The sequence below is a fragment of the Sapajus apella genome, unplaced genomic scaffold, assembly GCF_009761245.1.
Source record: "Sapajus apella isolate SASKATOON/1434 unplaced genomic scaffold, GSC_monkey_1.0 scaffold38, whole genome shotgun sequence".
Taxonomy (NCBI): domain Eukaryota; kingdom Metazoa; phylum Chordata; class Mammalia; order Primates; family Cebidae; genus Sapajus; species Sapajus apella.
In genome coordinates this window covers 17,865,182-17,887,053 of record NW_022436978.1, presented here as the reverse complement: position 1 = coordinate 17,887,053, position 21,872 = coordinate 17,865,182, and the positions used below count along the sequence as shown (strand labels likewise).

At 45.3% G+C, this 21,872-nt stretch overlaps 1 protein-coding gene and 2 long non-coding RNA genes across 5 annotated transcripts in view; 2 read left to right on the top strand and 1 right to left on the bottom strand.

The window, feature by feature from the left end:
• LOC116564963 overlaps positions 1 to 21,872 on the top strand; it is a 129,439-nt gene that overhangs the window by 21,558 nt on the left and 86,009 nt on the right. Inside the window, exon 3 of one of the 3 annotated variants that reach the window (XR_004275176.1) lies at positions 10,142 to 10,793. The exons of the other annotated variants lie outside the window; for them this stretch is intronic. This is a non-coding gene — a long non-coding RNA (uncharacterized LOC116564963). Of the gene's footprint in view, positions 1 to 10,141; positions 10,794 to 21,872 lie in introns of those variants that run through there. 3 annotated transcript variants of the gene reach the window in all.
• Positions 2,865 to 21,872, bottom strand: part of KLHL6 (kelch like family member 6) — a 61,544-nt gene continuing 42,536 nt past the window's right edge. Inside the window, exons 3-7 of the mRNA XM_032298474.1 lie at positions 17,548 to 17,997; positions 9,615 to 9,852; positions 6,116 to 6,318; positions 3,879 to 4,092; positions 2,865 to 3,614 (exon numbers count right to left, since the gene is read on the bottom strand). Coding sequence (XP_032154365.1) covers positions 3,313 to 3,614; positions 3,879 to 4,092; positions 6,116 to 6,318; positions 9,615 to 9,852; positions 17,548 to 17,997 — 1,407 coding nt within the window. The 3' untranslated portion in view covers positions 2,865 to 3,312. The remainder of the gene's footprint in view (positions 3,615 to 3,878; positions 4,093 to 6,115; positions 6,319 to 9,614; positions 9,853 to 17,547; positions 17,998 to 21,872) is intronic.
• Positions 10,874 to 12,965, top strand: LOC116564964. The gene is made up of 2 exons (XR_004275187.1): positions 10,874 to 11,106; positions 12,529 to 12,965. It is a non-coding gene; the product is annotated as an uncharacterized LOC116564964 (long non-coding RNA).

The window sequence follows — 21,872 nt, the reverse complement described above, 5'->3', positions numbered from 1 at the left end:
CTGCCTTAACATCCAGTCTGCTGTGCTGGGACACCCTGCCACGTCCTGCCTGAGTCTGAGGGCTCTTTGTCTCTGGGTTAATTCCCAGCTTGGCTTTCCCCCAACTGAGGGTGGGGTGATAACAGTTACCTTCCTGTAAATGTATTTGTCTTTATTTCTTGGAATGGATTTTGGATTTTAGAAGCTCTCACCCCTGGCAAGTGCCTAGAAACGAAAACCCTGATGACTATACTTAAGTTTCCCCCAAATGACTTGAACTTTCTTTCTCTAAGAACTACAGACTGGCTTTGAGTTCAAGGGCAGCTTCAAATACAGAACCCTGGGTCTTCTAAATAGGGGTATCTGTTCCCTACCCCATGCCAATCCCTATTTCTTGAGTGCCAGCTACATGAAATTTTCCACAATTCACCTGCATATCTGGTGCCGTAAGAAATCATAAAGACTGCTTCCATGATTCATGTAGGTATTCTGAAGTAGTCCGAAAACTTGGGTCCTACATTTAGAATCAGGTTTAGAGCACAGAAATCCCAAATTCTCACTTTCCCAGTATAGGATTGACCTATACTGACCTAACTCAGTATAGGGTTGACCTGTTGATGGGCTCAAAGTTTGCCAATAGGTCTTATCAAAGGCCTGCCATCCACTCCCTGACAAGGAGCGCTCTCTTTTTGAGGGGAGGCTCCCTGTGTGTGCCAATACTGCTGTCACTGGATTTCCTCTCCGAAGTTCCTCCCTGCAGTAGTGTTTGGAGCAACACAGATTTTTTTCCTGTAGTTCACAAATGGTTCTGGTGGTGACCTCGGAAAGACAAACAGGTAAGCAATGGCCGCTGGGTGACTTTACTGCACTGCTTACCACCTTGACCCCTTTAAAGGCAACCGAGACTTGGATCCAGCCTCATAACTTCATGTGATCTAATTTTAGCTAACCTGAAGAAAAGAAAAATAAGAATATAACTAGTGGCCTATTCATCCGTATTGAGTGTCTAGCATGGAGATTTGTCATTCATTGGTGTCCTCAAGGCTTGAAAAACATGAAGAACTCCATGAATGTTTGCTTCCATTGGGAGCTTTGTGATGGCTATTATAGTGCTCATGAGTAAGTGATAGTTTGTCCTAAATTTCCACAAATATGCTTATATTGCCCTGTCTTACTTTTCACAGCAGAGAGCTGAACTGTCATGCCTCTAAGGCACAGAGCCTTTCACACACCAATAAACATTTATATTTATCTTCAACAATCTGGCATAAACAGAAATCTCACCTGTAAGTTTCCAAGGGTTTAAAATCTGTTTCAGATATTAGCTTCTAACCATGACTTTTTAATGAAAATTAAATTCACTGTCAACTCCAATACTCTAACTTCCCAAACTCCTGAGAGGAACAAGCCACTCTGGCTATGAAATAAACTCTATAAAGAGAACTGAAATCATATGATGAAATAAAGTCCATTGGGTAATGCAGTCACTATGTTGCTATCATTGTTGCTTTTTAAATACAGCATATGAAACAGGATCTCTTAACCTGTTTCTCCAGCTTGGGGATTAGAAGGCGTTTCCAGTGAGCTCATTTGAGCTCTAACTCTTACAGTGAAGGACAGATTCTACTCCTTAAGTCACAGTTGAGCGACACTGATCAAAAAACCAAGTCAAAATGCTTTTTAAAAAGTCCTGAAAACTAAGGTTTCAGGAGGATGGGCTATCAGGAACATGGATCTAAATCACTGTGTAAAAACTAGCAAGTGTATCTATCGTTCCTGCAGAGGCCAGCTGTCTTCGGGTGTTTACTTTTTAAATAAAACAGTAGTTTGAGTCTCTAGAAACATGTTTGCTACATTACAGTACGACTGGTGGACTGGTGGACGCTAAGAGGCCAGGGCACCAGACCATGCTAAAGGGACAATTCTGTCTGGCAATGACAGTTCTGGTCCAAAATGGGTCATCTTATGATCATTAAAAGGAAAAAAAGGCCAGCCACGGTGGCTCATGCCTGTAATCCCAGCACTTTGGGAGGCTGAGGTGGGTGGATCACGAGATCAGGAGTTCAAGACCAGCCTGGCCAAGATGGTGAAACACTGTCTCTACTAAAACTACAAAAATTAGCTGGGCATGGTAGCAAGTGTCTGTAATGCCAGCTACTCGGGAGGCTGAGGCAGAAGAATCACTTGAACCCGGGAGGCGGAGGTTGCAGTGAGCCAAGATCACGCTACTGCACTCCAGCCTGGGTGACAGAGTGAGACTGTCTCAAAAAAAAAAGGCTTTCAATGGGAGGAGGACGGAACACAAGTATTTCATCTCTTTCAAAGCAAACAGGCCTTCCCAAGCCCATCCCCCCAGACCTTTCGAGTGGAAGAACCTATTAGATGTTCTTGACAAGGAGCCCAAATGACTCCTTGGTTTAAATTTTGGTAAAGGAGGGGGATGAGGGGGGATGCAGAATAAGAAAAGGAAGGAAAACAGGAAACACCTTTATTTCCCTGCCTTGCTGAGTGAATCTTTTAGCAGACTTGCCGAAAAAAGAAATGAGCCAGATTTTTTGTTTTCGTTTTTGAGACAAGAGTTTCACTTTTGTCACCCAGGCTGCAGTGCAGTGACACAATCTTGGCTCACTGCAACCTCCACCTCCCAAGTTCAAGTGATTCTCCTGCCTCAGCCTGCCGAGTAGCTGGGATTACAGGTGCCTGCCACTGCACCTGGCTAATTTTTCTATTTTTAGTAGAGATGGGGGGCGGGTAGCACCATGTTGACCAAGCTGGTCAGGTGATCCCCCCCAAGTTAGCCTCCGAAAGTGCTGGGATTACAGACGTGAGTCACCGGGCCCGGCATGAACCAGGTTTGGTTTTTGGTTTTTGGTTTTTCCTGCTCTGAGATAGGCAGCATGGTGAAAAGGGCATTGACTCTGAAGCTGAAAGACCTGGGTTTTAGACTCGGGTAGGTACTTGCTGAGTGACCAGAGGACACCACTTAGCCTCTGTGAACTCGGTGCCCTCACCGAGGGAACCAGAAGTGATAAAAGCCAGTCGCCAGGTTGAATGAACTGATAGAAGGAAGTGCCTGGCACAGAGCTGGCATAGGGTAGGTGGGTCCTGAGACGCTGTCATCCTTCCTCACCTCCCCTTCTGAGGTAGGTCATGCAAACATTTCTGGCTGGTCTTAAGTGTCCCCAGACTGGAACTTCCAAGATTCCCCCAAAGTGAGCCCCCGATGTACGGTCTCCAGCTCGAGGCTGCTGCCTGCAGTGGGGCTGGAGGAGGGTAAGCGGTGAGGCGGGCGCGCTGAGGGTCCAACCGGCTCCCCAGCTCCCCATCCTGCGCTCAGACAGACACCGCTCCAGGCACGATCCTGCGGATGTGGGTGTACGACTTCCTGATGGTGACGCTGCCGTGGTGCGACACACCCCGGGGCAGGACGCACTCCTCCGTCAGCCTCTGGGTCTCAGGGTCCCAGCACAGCACGGTGGCGATGACCTCGTTCTTCTCGTCCCTCCCGCCGGTGATGTAGAGCCGGTTGTTACAGGGCGCGATGCCGCAGCTGGCCCGCTCGTGGCTGAGCTGGGTCACCAGGCACCAGCTGTCTTCCAGGGGGCTGTAGGCATACAGCGCTCTCATGGCTCCACCTGAGGGCAGGGAGGGAACATGGTGGGCATCCCTCCAGTTTCTGCTTTCTTCGCTCTGAACCACTAAAACTCAGCTTCTGGTTAGGCCATGTCTCCCCTCTTCCCAAGAGAAACAGTAGATTGATGGCTCCTCTGAAAACCAGAGCGGGTCCCAGGGGCAGTGAGTGGCCAGCGCTGGAGACACTGCGACACACTCTTTCTGTGCTGCAGCCAGGCAGGAATCCAGCTCTAAGCTATGCAGATGAATAAGCAGCCCTTACTCACCAACAACGTAGATGCGGTCCCGGAAACTCACTGCATTGATGCATTTCGCCTCCACCGGCATGGCCGCCTTCAGATTCCACTTGTTGGTTGATGGGTCATAACACTGCGTCTTGTCTGTGGCCAGTTTCCCGTTGGGCCCTCCCCCAATCACGTAGAGCTTCTTCTTATGGCTGGTGGCTGCAAAGGAGCTGACGTGGACAAGGAGGGGCGCGGCCTGTGGGGCACAGGGCACAAGAAGCAGCTATCAGTCACACTGCCCAGGTTGCTGCAGCAGCTCCCAGGGTGCAGGACGGAGCTCCAGGACACAGAACTGGGCAGCTTTTGCCTAAAGTCACAAGGCCCATGCGCTGCACTCCTCTTAAGACTCAGCGAGAATGAAAGCATGCATTTCCCACCCTCCCTCCAGGCTCCACACAATCTAGAGCCAGCTGTGTGCTGGGATGTGCCAGCCTCTCCCAGAGTCCAGCTCTCAGGGAAGGAGGAGGATAGGCACGAATAAGTTTATACAGATGAAGTCAGCCAATGTTGGAGGAAAATGATTTTTTTTTTCTTTTTTGGAGACAGCATTTAGCTCTTGTTGCCCAGGCTGGAGTGCAATGGGGCAATCTCAGCTCACTGTAACCTTCATCTCCCGGGTTCAAGCGATTCTCCTGCCTCAGCGTACCGAGTAGCTGGGACTACAGGCATGAGCCACCACGCCCGGCTAATTTTGTATTTTTAGTAGAGACAGGGTTTCTCCATGTTGATCAGGCTGGAGTCTAACTCCCGACCTCAGGTGATCCAGCTGCCCTGGCTTCCCAAAGTGTCAGGATTACAGGTGTGAGCCACCACGCCCAGCTCAGGAATATGACTTTTTTATACATGCATGTTCATATTCATTCATGTGCTCATCCACTCAAAAAAATGTTTATGGAGTGCCTACTGTGTACCAGCATTGATTTTCCTCGGTGCTTATGTCGAGGAAGAAAAGCTGGTATATGGGTTTAAGGTGGCCACAGGTAAGTGGGCTCTTCCACTACAGGGCAACACTGAGGCTTTTGAGATTAAGTCAGACATGTGCTTCTACCCTGGGAACCCCTGGACACTAAAGGAGCCTCTTGCCCAGTTACATGACCCTTTTGATCATGGAGCAGCTCTGGGATAGGAGTTGTTTTGAGAAGATCTTGGGCAGGTCCCCGCAAATGCTAGGAGCTGTCCATATAGCACTTTTCAGGCTGACAGTCTTGACTACATGATGTGGTGACCTGGCTGCCTCTGCTTGTGCCTACAGTGACGGTGTTGTACTCTCCATTAAGCTGGGACATGCTCGGACATCTGATTTGATAAGGAGAAAGAAAACTGGAAATTGGGAATAGCCTGGAAATGAGATCAGGTGGCTTTTCTTTTCCTGGTGTGATATATGCCTGAGGTTGTGCTGCTAAAGTCTGACATGCAGGCCTGTAAGTGGCTCTTCATGGATGAGAAAATAACGAGGGGACAATTTCTAACATGATGGAATAACTCTGGGTTCACAAATGGTGTAATAAAGTGATCTGCATGTGTCCAGTATGGAGAAGAATAGGAGAGAAGGCATCTGAGGGGACAGGACCCTAGGCCAGGACATGCAGACCAAGAGAGCTGCCGTGCACGACAGCGTGAGCCTCTGCTCACATCTGGGGCTCTGGCCGGATTAGGACAGGTGCCCACACAGACCTTCACCACCTGGAAGATATTGTTTCTGTGACTTAATCAGCAAAAAGCATGGGCTTCCAGAAGGAGGGAAGCTCAGAGCCACCAAAAATGTTCTCCTCAGAAGTAATGTGATCAGAAAGCTGGCCACCACTGTAGGTACATTCCCAAGCATTAAAAAAAAAAAAAAAAAAAAAACATTGAAGAAATAATACAGACAGTTAGTCATAGAAATCATCTCCTGGCCAGGCACGATACCTCACACCTGTAATCCCAGCACTTTGGGAGGCCAAGGCGGGCAGATCACAAGGTCAAGAGATCAGGACCAGCCTGGCCAACATGGTGAAACCCCATCTCTACTGCAAATATAAAACTTAGCTGGGTGTGGTCGTGGGCGCCTGTAGTCCCAGCTACTCAGGAGGCTGAGACAGGAGAATCACTTGAACCCGGGAGGCAGAGGTTGCAGTGAGCCAAGATCGTGCCACTGCACTCCAGCCTGGGCAACAGAGTGAGACTCCCTCTCAAAAAAAAAAAAAGAAAGAAAAGAAAAACGAAATCATCTCCTCTACCTCCGACCAGCAGTTGTGAAAGGGGTCGTAGGTCTCCACATTGTTGATTCTCTGTAAGCCGTCGAAGCCTCCGATCACATAGACCTTACCGCCCAGCACCACCATCTTATGCCTCCAGCGGCCTATGTTTAAATACTCAATCTGAATCCATTTGTTGATTGAAGAATTATATTTCCAAACATCATGCTGTGTTTCTTTGCCACCTGCAAGAGATAAAAAGCATTTAAGAAACCACCAGATATGTCAGAAATACAGCATCTCCCATAACATCCCGCATGTCCAAAAATGCCGGGTTCCTCGGCCAGCCCCAGCTTGCGGGGAGATCAAAACAGCCCTGAAGGTGTGTGCAGTCTGGTGTGGGAGACAAGGCAAACGCGGGGGGCAGCGAAGGACAGAATGCATCGTGCGCCCCACGGTGCCATGTGCCACCTCAGTGCAGGCAAAGTTCAGAGAGGAGGTGGCTAAGTGAGCGGTGTCCCAGGAAGGCTTCAGAGGGTAGGCCCCAAGTCAGCCTGGGTGGGTCGGCGCCCGAGGGAGCCTGGGCTCAGCGTTTGTGCTCACAAGGAGCAGGAAGTAAGGCTGGGCAGGGACAGTGGGCTTTGTCCAGAAGGCAAATTACATGGCAGCTTAAGTTCTATGTTGACTTATTTATTTAAACAAAAAAGCAAAGATACAGACCTGCAAAAATCACCAAGAAATCGTACAACATTCTCTTGGTTTGTCTTTCTGATCTATATAAAAAGATCAGTGAGACTGATCCTATTTCTAAATTAATTTGTTAGAGGAGTATGAGATGCCCCTAACAGATCATTTGAGAGTGACCTGGTAAATATTTTCTTGAAGACAGCTCTCCTAAAAAACAGAAAATATGTAATTCAGCAGCTGGGGGAAGAGACAAAGAAAAGGGAGAACTGACTTTTTCTGATTTTAATCAACTATTTCACAGCTCTGTTTTTCCATTTTCCCATAGAGTACCACCAACGACTGGAAGCAAAGATTTACTTTGCAGACCTACACATGCGCAATAGTGCAGAAATGACCATTGCTGACCAGCCACCGTGTCGGGGCGTTTCTCTGGTGTGGAGCGCGGAAGCGGGTTTTCTAAGTCAAAGGCATGTGCACCTGAACTTTTACAGGTGTAACCAAAGCACCCTCCACAGCTGTGCTGGGCGACTTTTCCTCATACCCACTTTTTGAGGGTGGTGGTGGTTTTGTTTTCTGTCTTTTAAAAAAATTTTTTTAATTGAGTCTGACAAAGAAAAACTATGTCAGTTTGTTTTTTCTCACTACAAGGGAGGCTGCTTCCTCTTCCATGAATCTTTTGTTCATAGTTTGGCCATTTTTCTTTGCGTGGGGTACCTTTCAGAGGTCTCCATTTATTCAAAACACTGTGATACGGACCCCATTTAGGTAGCATCAAAAAGTATAAAATAACTATAAAATTTCAAAGGAATGTATGCAACGTTTATAAAAGAAAAAGAAGAAAACCTATTATTTTATTTTAGGACCAAAAAAAAAACTTGAGAAAGCATATTGTGTGCATAAATGGGACACATTATTGTGAAGATGTCAGCCCTCCCTGGGGTAATCTATATACACAATGCCTTCAGGACTTTTGGGGGGAAGTTGATGGGATAATTTTAAATTTCACTGGGAAGATTAAGTTTGGAAAAATTTCTAAGAAACTTTTGAAAAAGAAAAGTGAAGAAGAAGGCTTTCCTTATCAAATATTAAAATATACTAAAAGGCTATTATAATACAAACAGTGCAGTACTAGACAAACTGACAAGAGCACAGAACAGACTAAAATATATACAGATCATTAAATAAATGTTATTAGAACAATTGGTTATTCATTTGGATGAAAATTGAGTTAGATACTTATTTTACATTACATTTAAAGCAAAATTCAAATGTTACTTCTCTAGAAGTAACTGGAGAATGTATAGGAGATTATGTTAATGACCGTGGGGTTACGAGGGGTTTCTAAGCATAACAGGAAATGTAGAATTGTATAGGAAAGAAAACTATGTAAATACAAAGTTTAAAAACCACCACAGTCTAGGAGAAAATATTCACAAGGCAAATAGCAAAGGATAAATAGTAAGAGCTCCAAAAAGTTAGTAAGAAAAAGACAAAAATCTGATAGAAACTGTCGAAGGGTATGAACAGATAATTTTAAAAATAAATACAATTATCTGGTAAATATATAAAACATGCTCAACCTCACTGATGACCTAGGAATGTAAATTTAAACATTCTAGTCTATTAAAAATTTAAATGAGTAATAATAAAAATCGTTACCAAGGATAAAGAAAATGGGCACCACCATTCATCACTGATTGAACTGTAAATTGGTCTGACTTTTCTGCAGGACAATTTTGCAACATATACGAAATTGCCTGTTCACATATGACCACTTCCAGGAAACTTTCCAGTAGCAGCACAAGTATGAAAAAATATATGTGTCTAAGAATGCCTACTGCAGTATTTTTTAAAGAGGTTTTTCAAAGAAAGCTGAAACAATCTTGGTTCATCCATTTGGTAGACTGTGATATAGCTGGTAAAAAGCGTATCAGTAGCGATGATACCGGCCAGTGTAATGAAGCTCCCACCACGTGCTTGGCAGGACGCTGTGCTTGGCATGTGGTAACTATCTCACTCAATATGTATCTCCATTAAACCAGCATGCCCTCAGGTCTAGATTATTTTGTTAACTGAAGGACAAGTTTCTGTTTCTTTAACCGTGTATAACAAGCATGCTTTCAGGTTCTGCTTGTATCATTAAAAAGCGAACGACACATTTCTCACAAAATAATAACATGTGGGTCGGGTGCGGTGGCTGACGCCTGTAATCCCAGCACTTTGGGAGGCTGAGGCGGGCGGATCACCTGAGATCAGGAGTTCTGGACCAGCCTGGCTAACATGGTGAAACCCCATCTCTACTTAAAATACAAAAAAATTGGGCCAGGCACAGTGGTTCAATTTATAGTAATCCTAGCACTTTGGGAGAGTGAGGTGGGTGGATCTCCTGTGGTCTGGAGTTCAAGATCAGCCTGGCCAACAAGGTGAAACCCGTCTCTACCAAAAATACAGAAATTAGCTGGGCATGGTGGCAGGTGCCTGTAATCCTAGCTACTTGGGAGGCTGAGGCAGGAGAATTGCTTGAATTGGGAAGTTGGAGGTTGCAGCTAGTCAGGATCGCACCACTGCACTTCAGCCTGGGGGACAGAGCAAGACTCCATCTCAAAAAAAAAAAAAAAAAGAAAAAGAAAAAGAAAAAAAATAGTGCAATGCTGCTCACAGTTTAGTGTTTATTGAGTAGCAGTGTGCCTTCACGATAAGACCACCTGAGCTCCTGGGTCCACATCCCGTCTTACTCAGAGCCAGATCATCACCAAGTCACAGTCATTCTTCTAGGATGGTTGCCGGGCTGCCACTCAGCAACATACATAGTGCTACTGGCGGCTGGCTTTGGCCTCACGTGGCTCCTGCTTACCTGAGATATAGACCTCATTTTTCAATGTCACGCATGCAAACTCCACCCACTTCTTATTCTCACTCTCCAGCTCGTGCTCCGTTAGCGGGAGCTTGGCCACCTCCAGGCGGCTGCGCCTCAGGGGGTCCAGGCAGGTCACCTCTGCCACAAACCGTTCATCCTTCGTGCAGCCGCCAATGATCATGAACACCTCGGACTGGAACTCGTGCATCCTGGGCTTGGTGCGCTCCGATATGATCTGGAAATCAATAGGGGTTCATAAAGGCAGGACAACACAATGGTTCAGAGCTCAGGCCACGAAGCCAATAGGAGCAGGCTCCAATTCCCACACCTGCCACGGCATGACCACGTGACTTCACCTCCCTGAGCCTCGATTTCATCATCTGTATCATGCGGTATTAGAGGTAACTACCTCGTAGGTGTGTTTCCAGGATGAAGTGGGATAATGTATGTAGTGTGCTTCACTCAGGCCTGGTACATAATAGGTGCTCAATAAATGTTACCTGTTTTTGTTGCTGTTTTAACAGGTTGGGGTCTATACCATCAGAGGCACTTCCTGCCTTTCCTCTCCTGCCTGGTCTGAAACCTTAAATCCTGGAATTTCATTTTGGACTTTCCCCCTTGCCTTTAATTTCTTGATGAGATCTCAGACTTTGCTCCCCGTCAGCCTTCTGGAAGAGACATCCCGGACAGTGACACATAGAGCATTCAGAGACTCAGGAAACAAGAACTAGAAGGAATCGGGGTGTGGCCAGGAAGGCGGGAAGACTGGTTCCAACACACAGTGTATGACCTCGCAGAGCTTCTGACAAGTGAAGAAATCCGTGCTATGGGCATTTGGACTCCGCTGAAAGAGCACAGGCTTGCAAGTCAAGGGTACCAGGGTCCTATCACCGATGGCCATGTGGCCTTGGAGAAGCAACACAGCCTCTGTAAACTGCTTGTTCATTTCTCTGCTCTCAGATGATTGTGAGCATTCGTAAGGCCATGAGGTGGAGGTGTGAGCAGAGCACCCAGCACATACTGGCTCCTCAACAGTCATGCCTGTAGGAGCAGTGGCAGGTGCCATCTTGATATTGCTATAAAAGGAAGAGCTGCCCTTCCCTGGTTCCACTGGCCCCCTGGGCTCCATGGTGAAGGTTCCATAGGAGTGCTGATGGGAGGCAGAGAGGCAGCCACCATTTCCCAGATGGCCAAAGTCACCCATTTACCTACAAAATTAGGCTGGCCTAATACAGACTACAGAACTTCGATTTTGCCCACAGGTGGTGACAAATGGGTTACAGTAGCAAACACTGAGCCCTCAAGTAGTGAATGCAACCTGGAGCCACAAATAATCAGACCAGCCGACTCCCGGCCTCGACTTCTCTATAACAGTCTTTGTTCGGTTGGTCAGCTTTCTGTGCCTCGGAGCCTGGTACGGTGAATTCTGCATCCTCAGTTCTTGAGGCTGGACCATGGCCATAACATCTGTGGCGGCTATTCCTTACAGGTCAGGGACGGGTGTGGCTGGGGGACAAAGCCTAGGCAATGGACTGGGCGAGGGTGTGGACAGCAGAATGGTACTGGGGGAAGGGTGAAGGGGTGGGCCAGGGAGCCTGGAGGCACCATGAGAGCACCAAGCTGGCAGGACAAGGTCTGGGCAATGGCACCAAAGCCAAGCTTTGCTGCTCTGCAACTTTCTCTCCAGCTGTCAGCCCTGGTTCCTGTCCCTAAACCCCATGCCCCACAGCTGAGGCACAGCCTCCAGCACCAATCTGGTCCTCTTTTAGAGGGCATTTAGGTGTTGCAGGCAATGCTTTGAAAACAGCACGGGCCACCCAGAATGGATTCCCTTGTGACACTTTCTTCCATTCTGGGAACCAGGCCTCGGCCTTCACTTTGAAGCTTCCCCCATCTTATTTGCAATGCCTGCTCTCCTGCCCCAGTAACCTGTTGAGTGATTGAGAGGCCACTAGGAGAACTGGACTAGCCATGACCCCCAGGGCTGGCACCTTGTTCCTTGGTCCTGACCAATGAAAGGCTCTCTTCCTACTGACTGAAATCCCTGGGTTCCTGACTGCTACCTGGATCTCCCCATAATATTCTATTCTCAATTCCCCATGCTACCACCCCAACCCACTTACCCTTTAAGGCATGGTGAGTAATTTACCATGTAACACTTTGTCCCTTTCTCCAGGAAGCATTCCTAACTTTGCACACATTCCCATAACCCTGAATTTCCCCACAACGGCACTGTTCATGCTTCATTGTAATTTATTGTAAGACCCTGATGGCAGGAATGGCCCTTTTTCTCCAGTGGATCCTCAGCACCAAGGATAGTACCCAGAGCTTATGGACGTCTGTAAACACTGACTAAACGAGTGAATGAGCTGGGCGCAGTGGCTCACGCCTGTAATCCCAGCACTTTGGGAGGTCGAGGTGGGTGGATCACTGAGGTCAGGAGTTCAAGACCAGCCTGGCCACCATGGTGAAACCCCGTCTCTACTAAACACTTAAAAATTTTTTAAAAATTAGCTGGGTGTTATGGGCACCTGTAATCCCACCTACTCAGGAGGCTGAGGCAGAAGATCTCTTGAACCCGGGAGGCAGAGGCTGTGGTGAGCTAAGGTCGCACCATTGCACTCCAGCCTAGGCAACAGGAGCGAAACTCCATCTCAAAAAACAAAACAAAACAAAAAGTGAATGGAGGAGTGAATGAATGGGCAAGCGAGGTAACTCAGTCTAAACTATTGTGGTAGTGAGCACCCACAACGGCCCGCAGTGACCCTGCTTCCTGGTATTCACATCTTGTGTCGTTCCCTCCACACTGTTCTAGAATTGGTCTCTATGATCAACAGATCACAGCAGAAGTGGTGAGGCTGTAACAGGCATTTCCAGCTTGCATCCAGATTACTCTTGCCATCTTTCTTAGATCATTTGTTCTGGGGGAGGCCAGCTGTTAAGATGCCCATGTGGCAAGAAACTGAGGCTCCCAACCAGCAGCCAGCAAGGATCTGATGCCTGCCAACAGTCCAGTGAGTGAGCTTGAATCCCACTGGAACTTTGAGATTACTGCAGCCCCAGCCAACAGTTTTACTGTAACTTCCTAAGAGACCCTGAGCCAGAAGCACCCAGCTAAACCACTCCTAGATTCCTGACACTCAGAGCCTGTTAGATAGTAAGTGTTTGTTATTTTAAACTTTTCAGTTTGGGGGTAATTTGTTATGCAGCAATTGATAACTAACAATCATCTAGCTGATGGGCTTGGCTGGGGTAATGGAACCTGCCTTAGAACTCTGCACCATAGAACTGCCAAGTGGTGGCACCATTACCACATTGTAAATTCAGCTACATTTGGCAAAATATTAACTCCAAAGTCATGACAAATGTCAATCTGAAGTCTGAGACGTGCCAGGTTGTTGCAGACACAGAAGTGTTTGCCAGTGAATTGCATGCAACGATCAGGCATAACCAGTTTACTTTCAGATTGTTCAAAACAGAGCAGATAATTGTACCTTAGTGCCTGTGCACTCTCGGCAGACGCTGTACAGGGGACAGAGTGATCATATTGTTTCAGCAAAGATGTCATTGGGCTGGAGCCTCTGCCCCCTTTCCCATATCACATACATCAGAGTCACCTTTGCTATAGACCAACTGAAAACGTAGGAGGCAATTAAGTGAAGAGGCAACTTTCCTCTGTCCCCAAAGACCTCTTCAGTGAAGGTTCCAGCTACCACTCCCAAATCAAATGGAGACTGACATTTGCTTTTGGTGTTCTAAAATTTCCCGTCATTACCGCCCATGTAGAGGACAGGCAAGGTTAAAAAAGAAAGGTGATGATAGGCTAAGAGGGTTAGAGTTTGGTGAATGAAGGGTGGGGAGAAGGGTGTTCACAGAGCAGCCTTCAGGCTCACTCTGCTGCCACAGGAGTCAGCCCAAGGCCGTGCCAGCAGTGAGCAGACTGGGTTCCCAGGGTCTCAACTGGCAATGAGACCCCAGTTGGGAGGGCCTTGGTCGTTGGCTGGTTGGTTCAGTTGCCCGAACTATAAAATGAGGATGAGACAGCACCTCGAGAAGGATTTGGGAAAATCAGGCCACAAAATCCTGGGACACAGTGAAAAGACCGATTTTAGCCCCAGAGAAGAAAAATGATTGTGAGAGATGAAGCAACGACAAAGGATCCAATGGCAATGACAACAGCTTCCATTTGTGGGACACTCAGCGTGCACCAGACACTGTACTGAGCATCCATTCATTACCTGGTTCTCGGAACAGTTCTGTCAGTTGGTAGGTATGATTATCCCATGTTACAGATCAGAGCTGAGCCTTAGAGTAGCTAAGTAATTGCCTGAGGTTATACTGTAAATAAATGGTGCCATCAAGATCTCTGCCTGACTCAAAGCCCAGGTTCCACCGCCGAAGAATTTTCCAGATGTCAGAATTCTGTCTCCTCCTAAATCTAAAGTTTATAATGTCGGACTCTGCCCCCAGCACCTTGGAAATACAAAAGGCAATGAAAATATTTCATTGTAGCAATTTTGCAGATGACAGGGTAGGGACCTTTTATGCCAGAGAAAAGCCTTTATCATCTGCATTTCAAAGACTCAGAAAATAGGGAGCAGAAATAAAAATAGCACAAATATTGGAAGTATACTTGAGCAAGGCACTGTTTATTTTTAAATTGTTTTTAAAGTGCTATTTATTCATTTTAACTTTTGTTTTAGTTCAGGAGCATGTGCAGGTTTGTTATATAGGTAAATTGCGTGTCATGGGGGTTTAGTGTACAGATTATTTCATCATCCGTATCCAATAAGCATAGTATCTGACAGGTAGTTTTTCAATCCTCACCCTCCTCTCATCCTCTACCCTCAAGTGGGCCCTGGTATCTTTTGTTCCCTTCTTTGTGTTCATGTGTACTCAATGTTTAGCTCTCACTTAGAATTGAAAACATGCAGCACTTGGTTTTCTGTTCCTGTGTCAGTTCACCTAGGAGAATGGCCTCCAGCTCTATCCATGTTGCTGCAAAGAATACATGATAGCATTCTTTTTTATGACTGTGTAGTATTCCACGGGAGACTCGGAATAAATGCCAAACTGAGGGCCATTGCAGAGACTAAGACCTGTCTGCAATTATATGCAGGCTATCTGCTAGACATCCAGCATGGAATAGAGCCTATGTGGTTTCCTAGGCTTTCCCTATCAATCCACTCATAATTCTTCATTTGTTAAATGTTCCATCTTCTCTGACACACAGACTGGTTTTGCAGTACCTGGTGCCATATCTGGCATATAGTTGGTGTTCAGAATTTATTTGCAAAAAATGAAGGCATAGCATCCTTAAATACATGGGATGCTGTTTAAGTAGTTTTTAGGGGGAAATTTATAGCATGAAAGCCAATATTAGAAAGAAAGTCTCAAATCAGTGGCCTCCACTTCCACCATAAGAAACTAGAGAAAGAAGTGCACATTAAACCAAACTAAGCAGAAAGAAAGAAAATAATGATCAGAGCAGAAATAAGTGAAATAGAAAACAGAAAAACAATAGAGAAAATCAAATGAAACCAGACATTAGTTGTTTGAGAAAAATCAGTAAAATTGATAAACTTCTAACCAGATTGATCAGGAAAAAAAAAAGCAGGGCGGACACAAATTACCAATATTTGGAATAAGAGAGGTTACAATACTATAGATTCTGCAGGTATTAACAGGATAATAAAGAAATGCTATGGACAACTTTATGCTAATAAATTCAGCAACTTACATGAAATGAAAAAGTTCTTTGAGACACAAACTATCAAAGTTCATGCTAGAAGAAACAGAGATCCTAAATAGTCCTATATGTTAAAGAAATATACATTATAGTTTAAAAACTTTCCACAAAGAAAGCACCACTCTGGTAAATTCTACTACACATTTAAGGGTATGTTTGCAGAGTGAATGAATGAACAGTGCCTCTAAAGACAACCAAAAAAATTAGAAAAGAACACAACAGAAAAAGGGAGAAACTCCAAAAGAAACTCAGACAATCCCTGGGCCACATTTGGCTAAGGCTTCTACCAATGGCCTAATGAAGAAGGCTTGGTAGCTAATCCCAGAACCACTGCATAGTGAGGCATGAGTGTTCATGTGTACACACTGTTAACAAGCTGTTCCTATATCATTAATTCCTCTCCACTAAATGTGTTCTTGTCTTTATGAAGTTCTGAATAAAAATCTTCAAGAATCGTTAAGGAGAACCAGGTAGATCCAAATGATATGTTTATTCACCATTCATAGTACCCATTTAATCATTCAACAAGCATTTACTAATTACTGATTCACTATATAGCAGTATTAGAACTCTCTCCTAAGATCTGGAGATGAAAAGTATGGTAAGACACATTTCCTGCTATAACAAGCTCCCAGTCTAGAGATATTTACAGATGATAATTCAAATGGTTATTGTGCAGCAATTGGTGCTTGACAGAGCAATGCACCAAGTGCTGTGAAAACATGGAGAGTGGCTGGGTGTGGGGCTTACACCTGTAACCCTAGCACTTTGGGAGCTGAGGTAAGAAGATCACTTAAGCTCAGGAGTTCAAGACCTGCCTGGGCAACATAGTGAGACCTTGTCTCCACAGAAAATTTAGAAATTAGCCAGGTGTGGTAGCGTATGCCTATAGTCCCAGCTACTTGGATGGCTGAGGTGGGAGGATCACTTAACCCTGGGAGGTCGAGGCTGCAGTGAGCTATGACTGTACCACTATATTCCAGCCTGGGCAACAAAGCAAGACCTCATCTTAAATAAATAAATAAATGGAAAAGTCGCTGGAGAAAGTGATGTGTAGACTGGGTTTTGAAGTAGTAGAAGTCAGCCAGATGAAGAAGAGGAGAAAGCATTTGAACAACACTCGTATTGACTCGTATTGACCTGGAGGCAGAAAAAGCACATCTACTTTGGGGAACCCCAAGCAGTGCATCAGGACTGCAGCAGAAGCGGAAGGCTGGAGAGGATGCTGAAGAGGCAGGCGGGAGGTTAATGATGCAAGACCAGGCTCTGGGAACACCGGCAGGAAGTATGGGCTTTATCCTGAAGGTGATGGGGAGCCAGTGAAGGAGGCAAGCCCAGGAGCAGGAGGATCAGACTTGGGTTTCAGATCTTCCAGCTGGTGAATAAACTGGAGGGAGGCCAGACTTGGGGCAGGGAGATGAGTTTTGAGAAATTTCCGGAAATTTAGATGATGAAAGTCCAAATCCAAGAGATGCAAGGTTTCATCAGAGTGGGCGAGGGCGAGCAGCACCCCCATGGAATAGTGAATAGACAGGGTACATTCTTGTTTTTGTTTTGTTTTGTTTTGTTTGTTTGGAGATGGAGTCTCACTCTGTCACCACGCTGGAATGCAGTGATGCGATCTTGGCTCACTGCAACCTCCTCCCGGGTTCAAGCGATTCTCCTGCCTCAGCCTCCCAAGTAGCTGTAGCTGGGACTATAGGCACGCGCCTTCATGGCCAGCTAATTTTTGTATTTTGAGTAGAGATGGGGTTTCACCATGTTGGCCAGGATGGTCTCAATCTCTTCACTTTGTGATCTGCCTGCCTTGGCCTCCCAAAGTGCTGGGATTACAGGCGTGAGCCACCGCGCCTGGCCCAGGGCATGTTCTTATTTGTGTGTGCAGTGTGGCCCCAACCTCCCACCCTTCCACAGCTGGGAAGAGGAAGCATGGGCCAGGCGTGCGGATGAGTGATTTCTACATGTCACCTAATCCTCTCAGTAACTGTCTGAACACATGGGATCGGCCTCACAGATCGGGAATCAGGGATTCTGGAACTGCCTGACTCAGCAATGAGCAGGGCAGTGTTTTCTCCTTAATGCCCTAAGGATTTTTGAATCCGCTTCACTTGCATCTCTATGAGTCCCTAGCTAACTCCTTACTTCACTGGTTAAATATAGCATCCATTATCTTTGACTCACCTCATTGCCAGAAAGGTGGTACATCCTGGCTTCCTGGAGCAGCGGGAAGACCTCTGGACACTGCCTGATGAGAGGATCTGCTTCTACCATCTCCACAAAGTACCAGGGGTCCAGAAGCGGTAAGCGCACGTTCTCAAGGACGTAGGGGAGTAAGCAGAGTCGTTCTGATGGCTTGTGCCGGACCCAGCTCATCACGGTCTCAAACACCTGAGCCTCCTCAGTCACGTAAAGGTCGTCACTTTTCAAGATGTGGTGCAGAGTGTCCACGGGTAGGTCAAGGAACTCCTCAGAGTTCAGAATCTGCACAAAGTTTTGAACGATGTAACTCTGAACCTGCTGCTTTAGAGTGTCCAACGAGTGTGTATCAGCCAGCCTCAGTATTCCAACACAGTTTTCTGGGTTCAAGGCTTCAGTGAGGAAGCTGGCACAGGCATCCACCATCCGCAGGAACTGATGGAACACAAAGGGTGGAAAGGAGGCCAGAAAATGATGAGTTCACAAGAGGTTTATCAGTGAGTTGTGTGTAGTAGCCCAAAACTGGAAACAACATTTGTCCAACAGTACTGAAATACATGTAATACATTCATACAGTTGACAGCTCTATAGATACTTAAACACATGTTGTAAACACATATTAAACAAAATGGAAAATGTTTATAATGTATTGAGTTTTAAAATCCATTCATTGGATCTGATTAAGCCTCTACATTTAATCAGCAATTTATGGGAAATAAGGGGAAAGAGGAACCTGCTAAATGACGCCATGGGAACACAATCAGCAAAATCCAGAAAACTCGAAAACTGGAAAACTCGACAGAACAACTTGTTCAGTTTCTTCAACAAAAACATTACAAGGGGAAAAAAGAGAGAGGAGAAGGAGAACCTAAAGATAAAAAGAGATTTAAGACACATCAACCAATTGCAAAGTACAGATTTTATTTGGATTCCTGATTTAAACTACATATATATATATATATATATATATATATATTTTAAAGTTGGAGAAATGTATACAATGACTAATATTTGGTGATAATACAACAATTATTCATTTTAGGTGCAATAATGGTTTCATGTTTATGTTTAAGAAGAATCCTTATTTTTTAGAGATATAACAGAAATATTTGCAGATAAGATGAGAAAAACACTTTGCAAATCGTATGTACATGAGGATTCTATTTTTATAAAGAAAACATATACAGAATAAAGTCACAGAAAAAAGACTAAAGGATATAGGTTATCGGGTATCTTAAGGCAAATTATTCTGCAGTAGCAAACAACCCCCACGTCTCAGGGGCTTACGACAATAAATCCTTCTCTCTCACATGTAATACATTCACACAGTCGACAGCGCCAAAGATACTTAAAAAACGTAGCAGGAGAATATTAAATGAAATGGAAAATGTTTATAATGTATTGAGTTTTTAAATCTGTTTGTTGGATCTGATTAAGACTCTACATTTAATCAGCAATTTATGGGAAATACAAAGGAAAGAGGAACCTGCTAAATGACGCCATGGGAACACGATCAGCAAAATCCAGACTGGAAAACACCATATATGTTCTTCCCAGGGCTCCTCATTCCAGGGCCCAGGAATGTGGAAAGGCCCTTACCTGAGGTATGCCGGTCTCATGACAGAAGGGGAAAAAAGATGGCAGAACCACACAAAGGTTTTTAAAACTTCTGCTCAGATGGGGCGCATGCTACATTCATTTATGCAAAACCATCCAGAGTAAGTCACATGGCAAAATTTGTCATCAAGGGAACCACAGTTCTCCCAGAGAAACAGGTATCATGGGATAGACAGGGAATATACTATACAGATAACAGAAGGTACAGATAACGAAGGTAATAAGACTATGAGAATTTTTCTAGTTTGGTTTATTTATATATTTTATTTATATACTCTAAGATGAACGAGTACCACTTTTGTCATTAAAAATTAATTTATAAAATCATTGATTGGCTGTCAGATCCTATTTTTAAGTTATCAGCATTCTCATAAAAATTCAAGTCCCGGCCGGGCACGGTGGCTCACGCCTGTAATCCCAGCACTTTGGAAGGCCCAGGTGGGCGGATCACGAGGACAAGAGATCGAGACCATCCTGGCCAACACAGTGAAACCCTGTCTCTACTAAAAATACAAAAAAATTAGCCGGGCATGGTGGCATGTACCTGTGGTCCCAGCTACTCAGGAGGCTGAGGAGGAAGAATCACTTGAACCCAGGAGGTGGAGGTTGCAGTGAGCCAAGACTGTGTCACTACACTCCAGCCTGGTGACAGAGCAAGAATCCATCTCAAAAAAAAAAAAAAAAATTCAAGTCCCTTATGCTTGTACAGCACTTTACAGATGACAGAGTGCTGTTATATGCATTGTATTTTTTAATATCCATTTTACAGATGAGGTGTCTCCAATGCATTGGTTCATTCTTCTTTGCTCTTCCCTGGAGCTTAGCTTTGAACAAGTTCAGCCTCCTAGCTCCCTTCCCTGCCGACTGGACTCCTTATAGGGTCACATTCGTGATGTACATGGATTGATCGATTAATGGGAGGACAGGAAAAGGGAGGCTAAGGCGGCACGACCTTAGCCTGGTGGGGGAGGCCTTCTGAAGGCAGGTTCTGGTGAGAGTAGGGATGGCACAGACCTGACTGCGGAGGGATGGCAGGAGCTGGGGGAGTGGGGCTATGGAGCCTGAAGGTTGAGGGTGGGCAGGACTGGTTCTAAGAGCAGACCAAGGTGACCCAGGCTCTGGACTTTACTCCAGAGCATGCCAGCGAACACATCCCTGACTTTCTGGATCAATCTCTATTGCAAAATATTTTCTGTGTCAGACCACATAGAATTGACAGTTTAAAAAGCATTTCTTGGGCTGGGTGCAGTGGCTCATGCCTGTAATCCCAACTCTTTGGGATGCCAAGGCAGGCAGATCACCTGAGGTCAGGAGTTCGAGACTAGCCTGACCAACATGGAGAAACCTGTCTCTATGAAAAATACAAAAAATTAGCTGGGTGTGGTGGCAGGTGCCTGAAATCTCAGCTACTTGGGAGGCTGAGACAGGAAAATTGCTTGAATCTGGGAGGTGGAAGTTGCGGTGAGCCAAGATCGCGCCAGTCCACTCCAGCCTGGGTGACAAGAGCAAAACTCATCTCAAAAATAAGTAGGTAAATAATAAAAGCATTTCTTTGAGGGTCGACGCAAAGTTGGAGAAGGCCTGAATTCTGCCTCAGGGCCCGTGTCTGCTGGCCTCCACCGCCGGCAGCTCTGTTCTTCGCATGAGCAACCATGGAAACGGTTGAGACTGAGGCTGCTAACACCTGCTTGGTCGTTAGCAGATTTTTCAGTTCAAAGAGTAAAAACATGCAACCAAGACCAAGCCCCTTGAGCCCTCCAAACCGGACGCCAGAGCCCTCTCTGGCCCTGTTCACAGAGACATCTATGCGAGCTGAAAGGAAACTCACTTCAATGGTAGCCCCCAGTGCGAAATACCACGACCATCATGCCAGCGTTTGCATGAGGGAAAAACTACATAGATATTTCCAGGTACTTCGACTATCTCTGGGAGCCCGCACAAGACCTGATAACAGTGATTGCCTCTGTTGGTGATGAAACGATTATTACTCATTTTAGGTGCAATAATGGTTTTACGTTTGTGTTTAAGAAGAATCCTTATCTTTTAGACACATAACTGAAATATTTGTGGATAAAATGAGAAAAGCACTTCACAAATCATATGCACATTATGATCCTATTTTTATAAAAAATAGAATAAAGTCACAGAGGCCAGGCACAGTGGCTCACACCTGTAATTCCCATCCAATTTTCTCATTTATAGAGAGAATACTAGAAGGTAACATACAAAATGCTAGCAGTTATAAAGTTTTTAATTGTTTGAGTTTATTGTATGACCAAGTTTACTATACTGAGCATGAACATTGTAAACTCAGGGAAAAAATATGTAAAATAAACACTTTATTGTGATTTTAAAGGACACAATGAAAAAAATGAAAGGTGAAAACGAAGAGAGCACTAACTGTAGGCCAGCTCGACACTCTAAGAGTTACTCGATTCTCACCGCAACACCGTGAAAGAGGAACTTCTTATCATCCCTGAGGAAGCCAGAGCCAGAGAACTAATCTCCTCAGAGGCTTACAGTTAATCAAAGATAGAACTAAAGTTTGAACCAGTCATCTCTGATTCCAAAAACGCATGTTTTTTATATTATTTTTCAAGCTGCTTCAGGTCAAATAATGCACGTGGCGGGCAAAGGTTTGCCAGATGCCAAATGTCATTTGCACAAGTCACTGGGCAGCTCAGATGACCTGA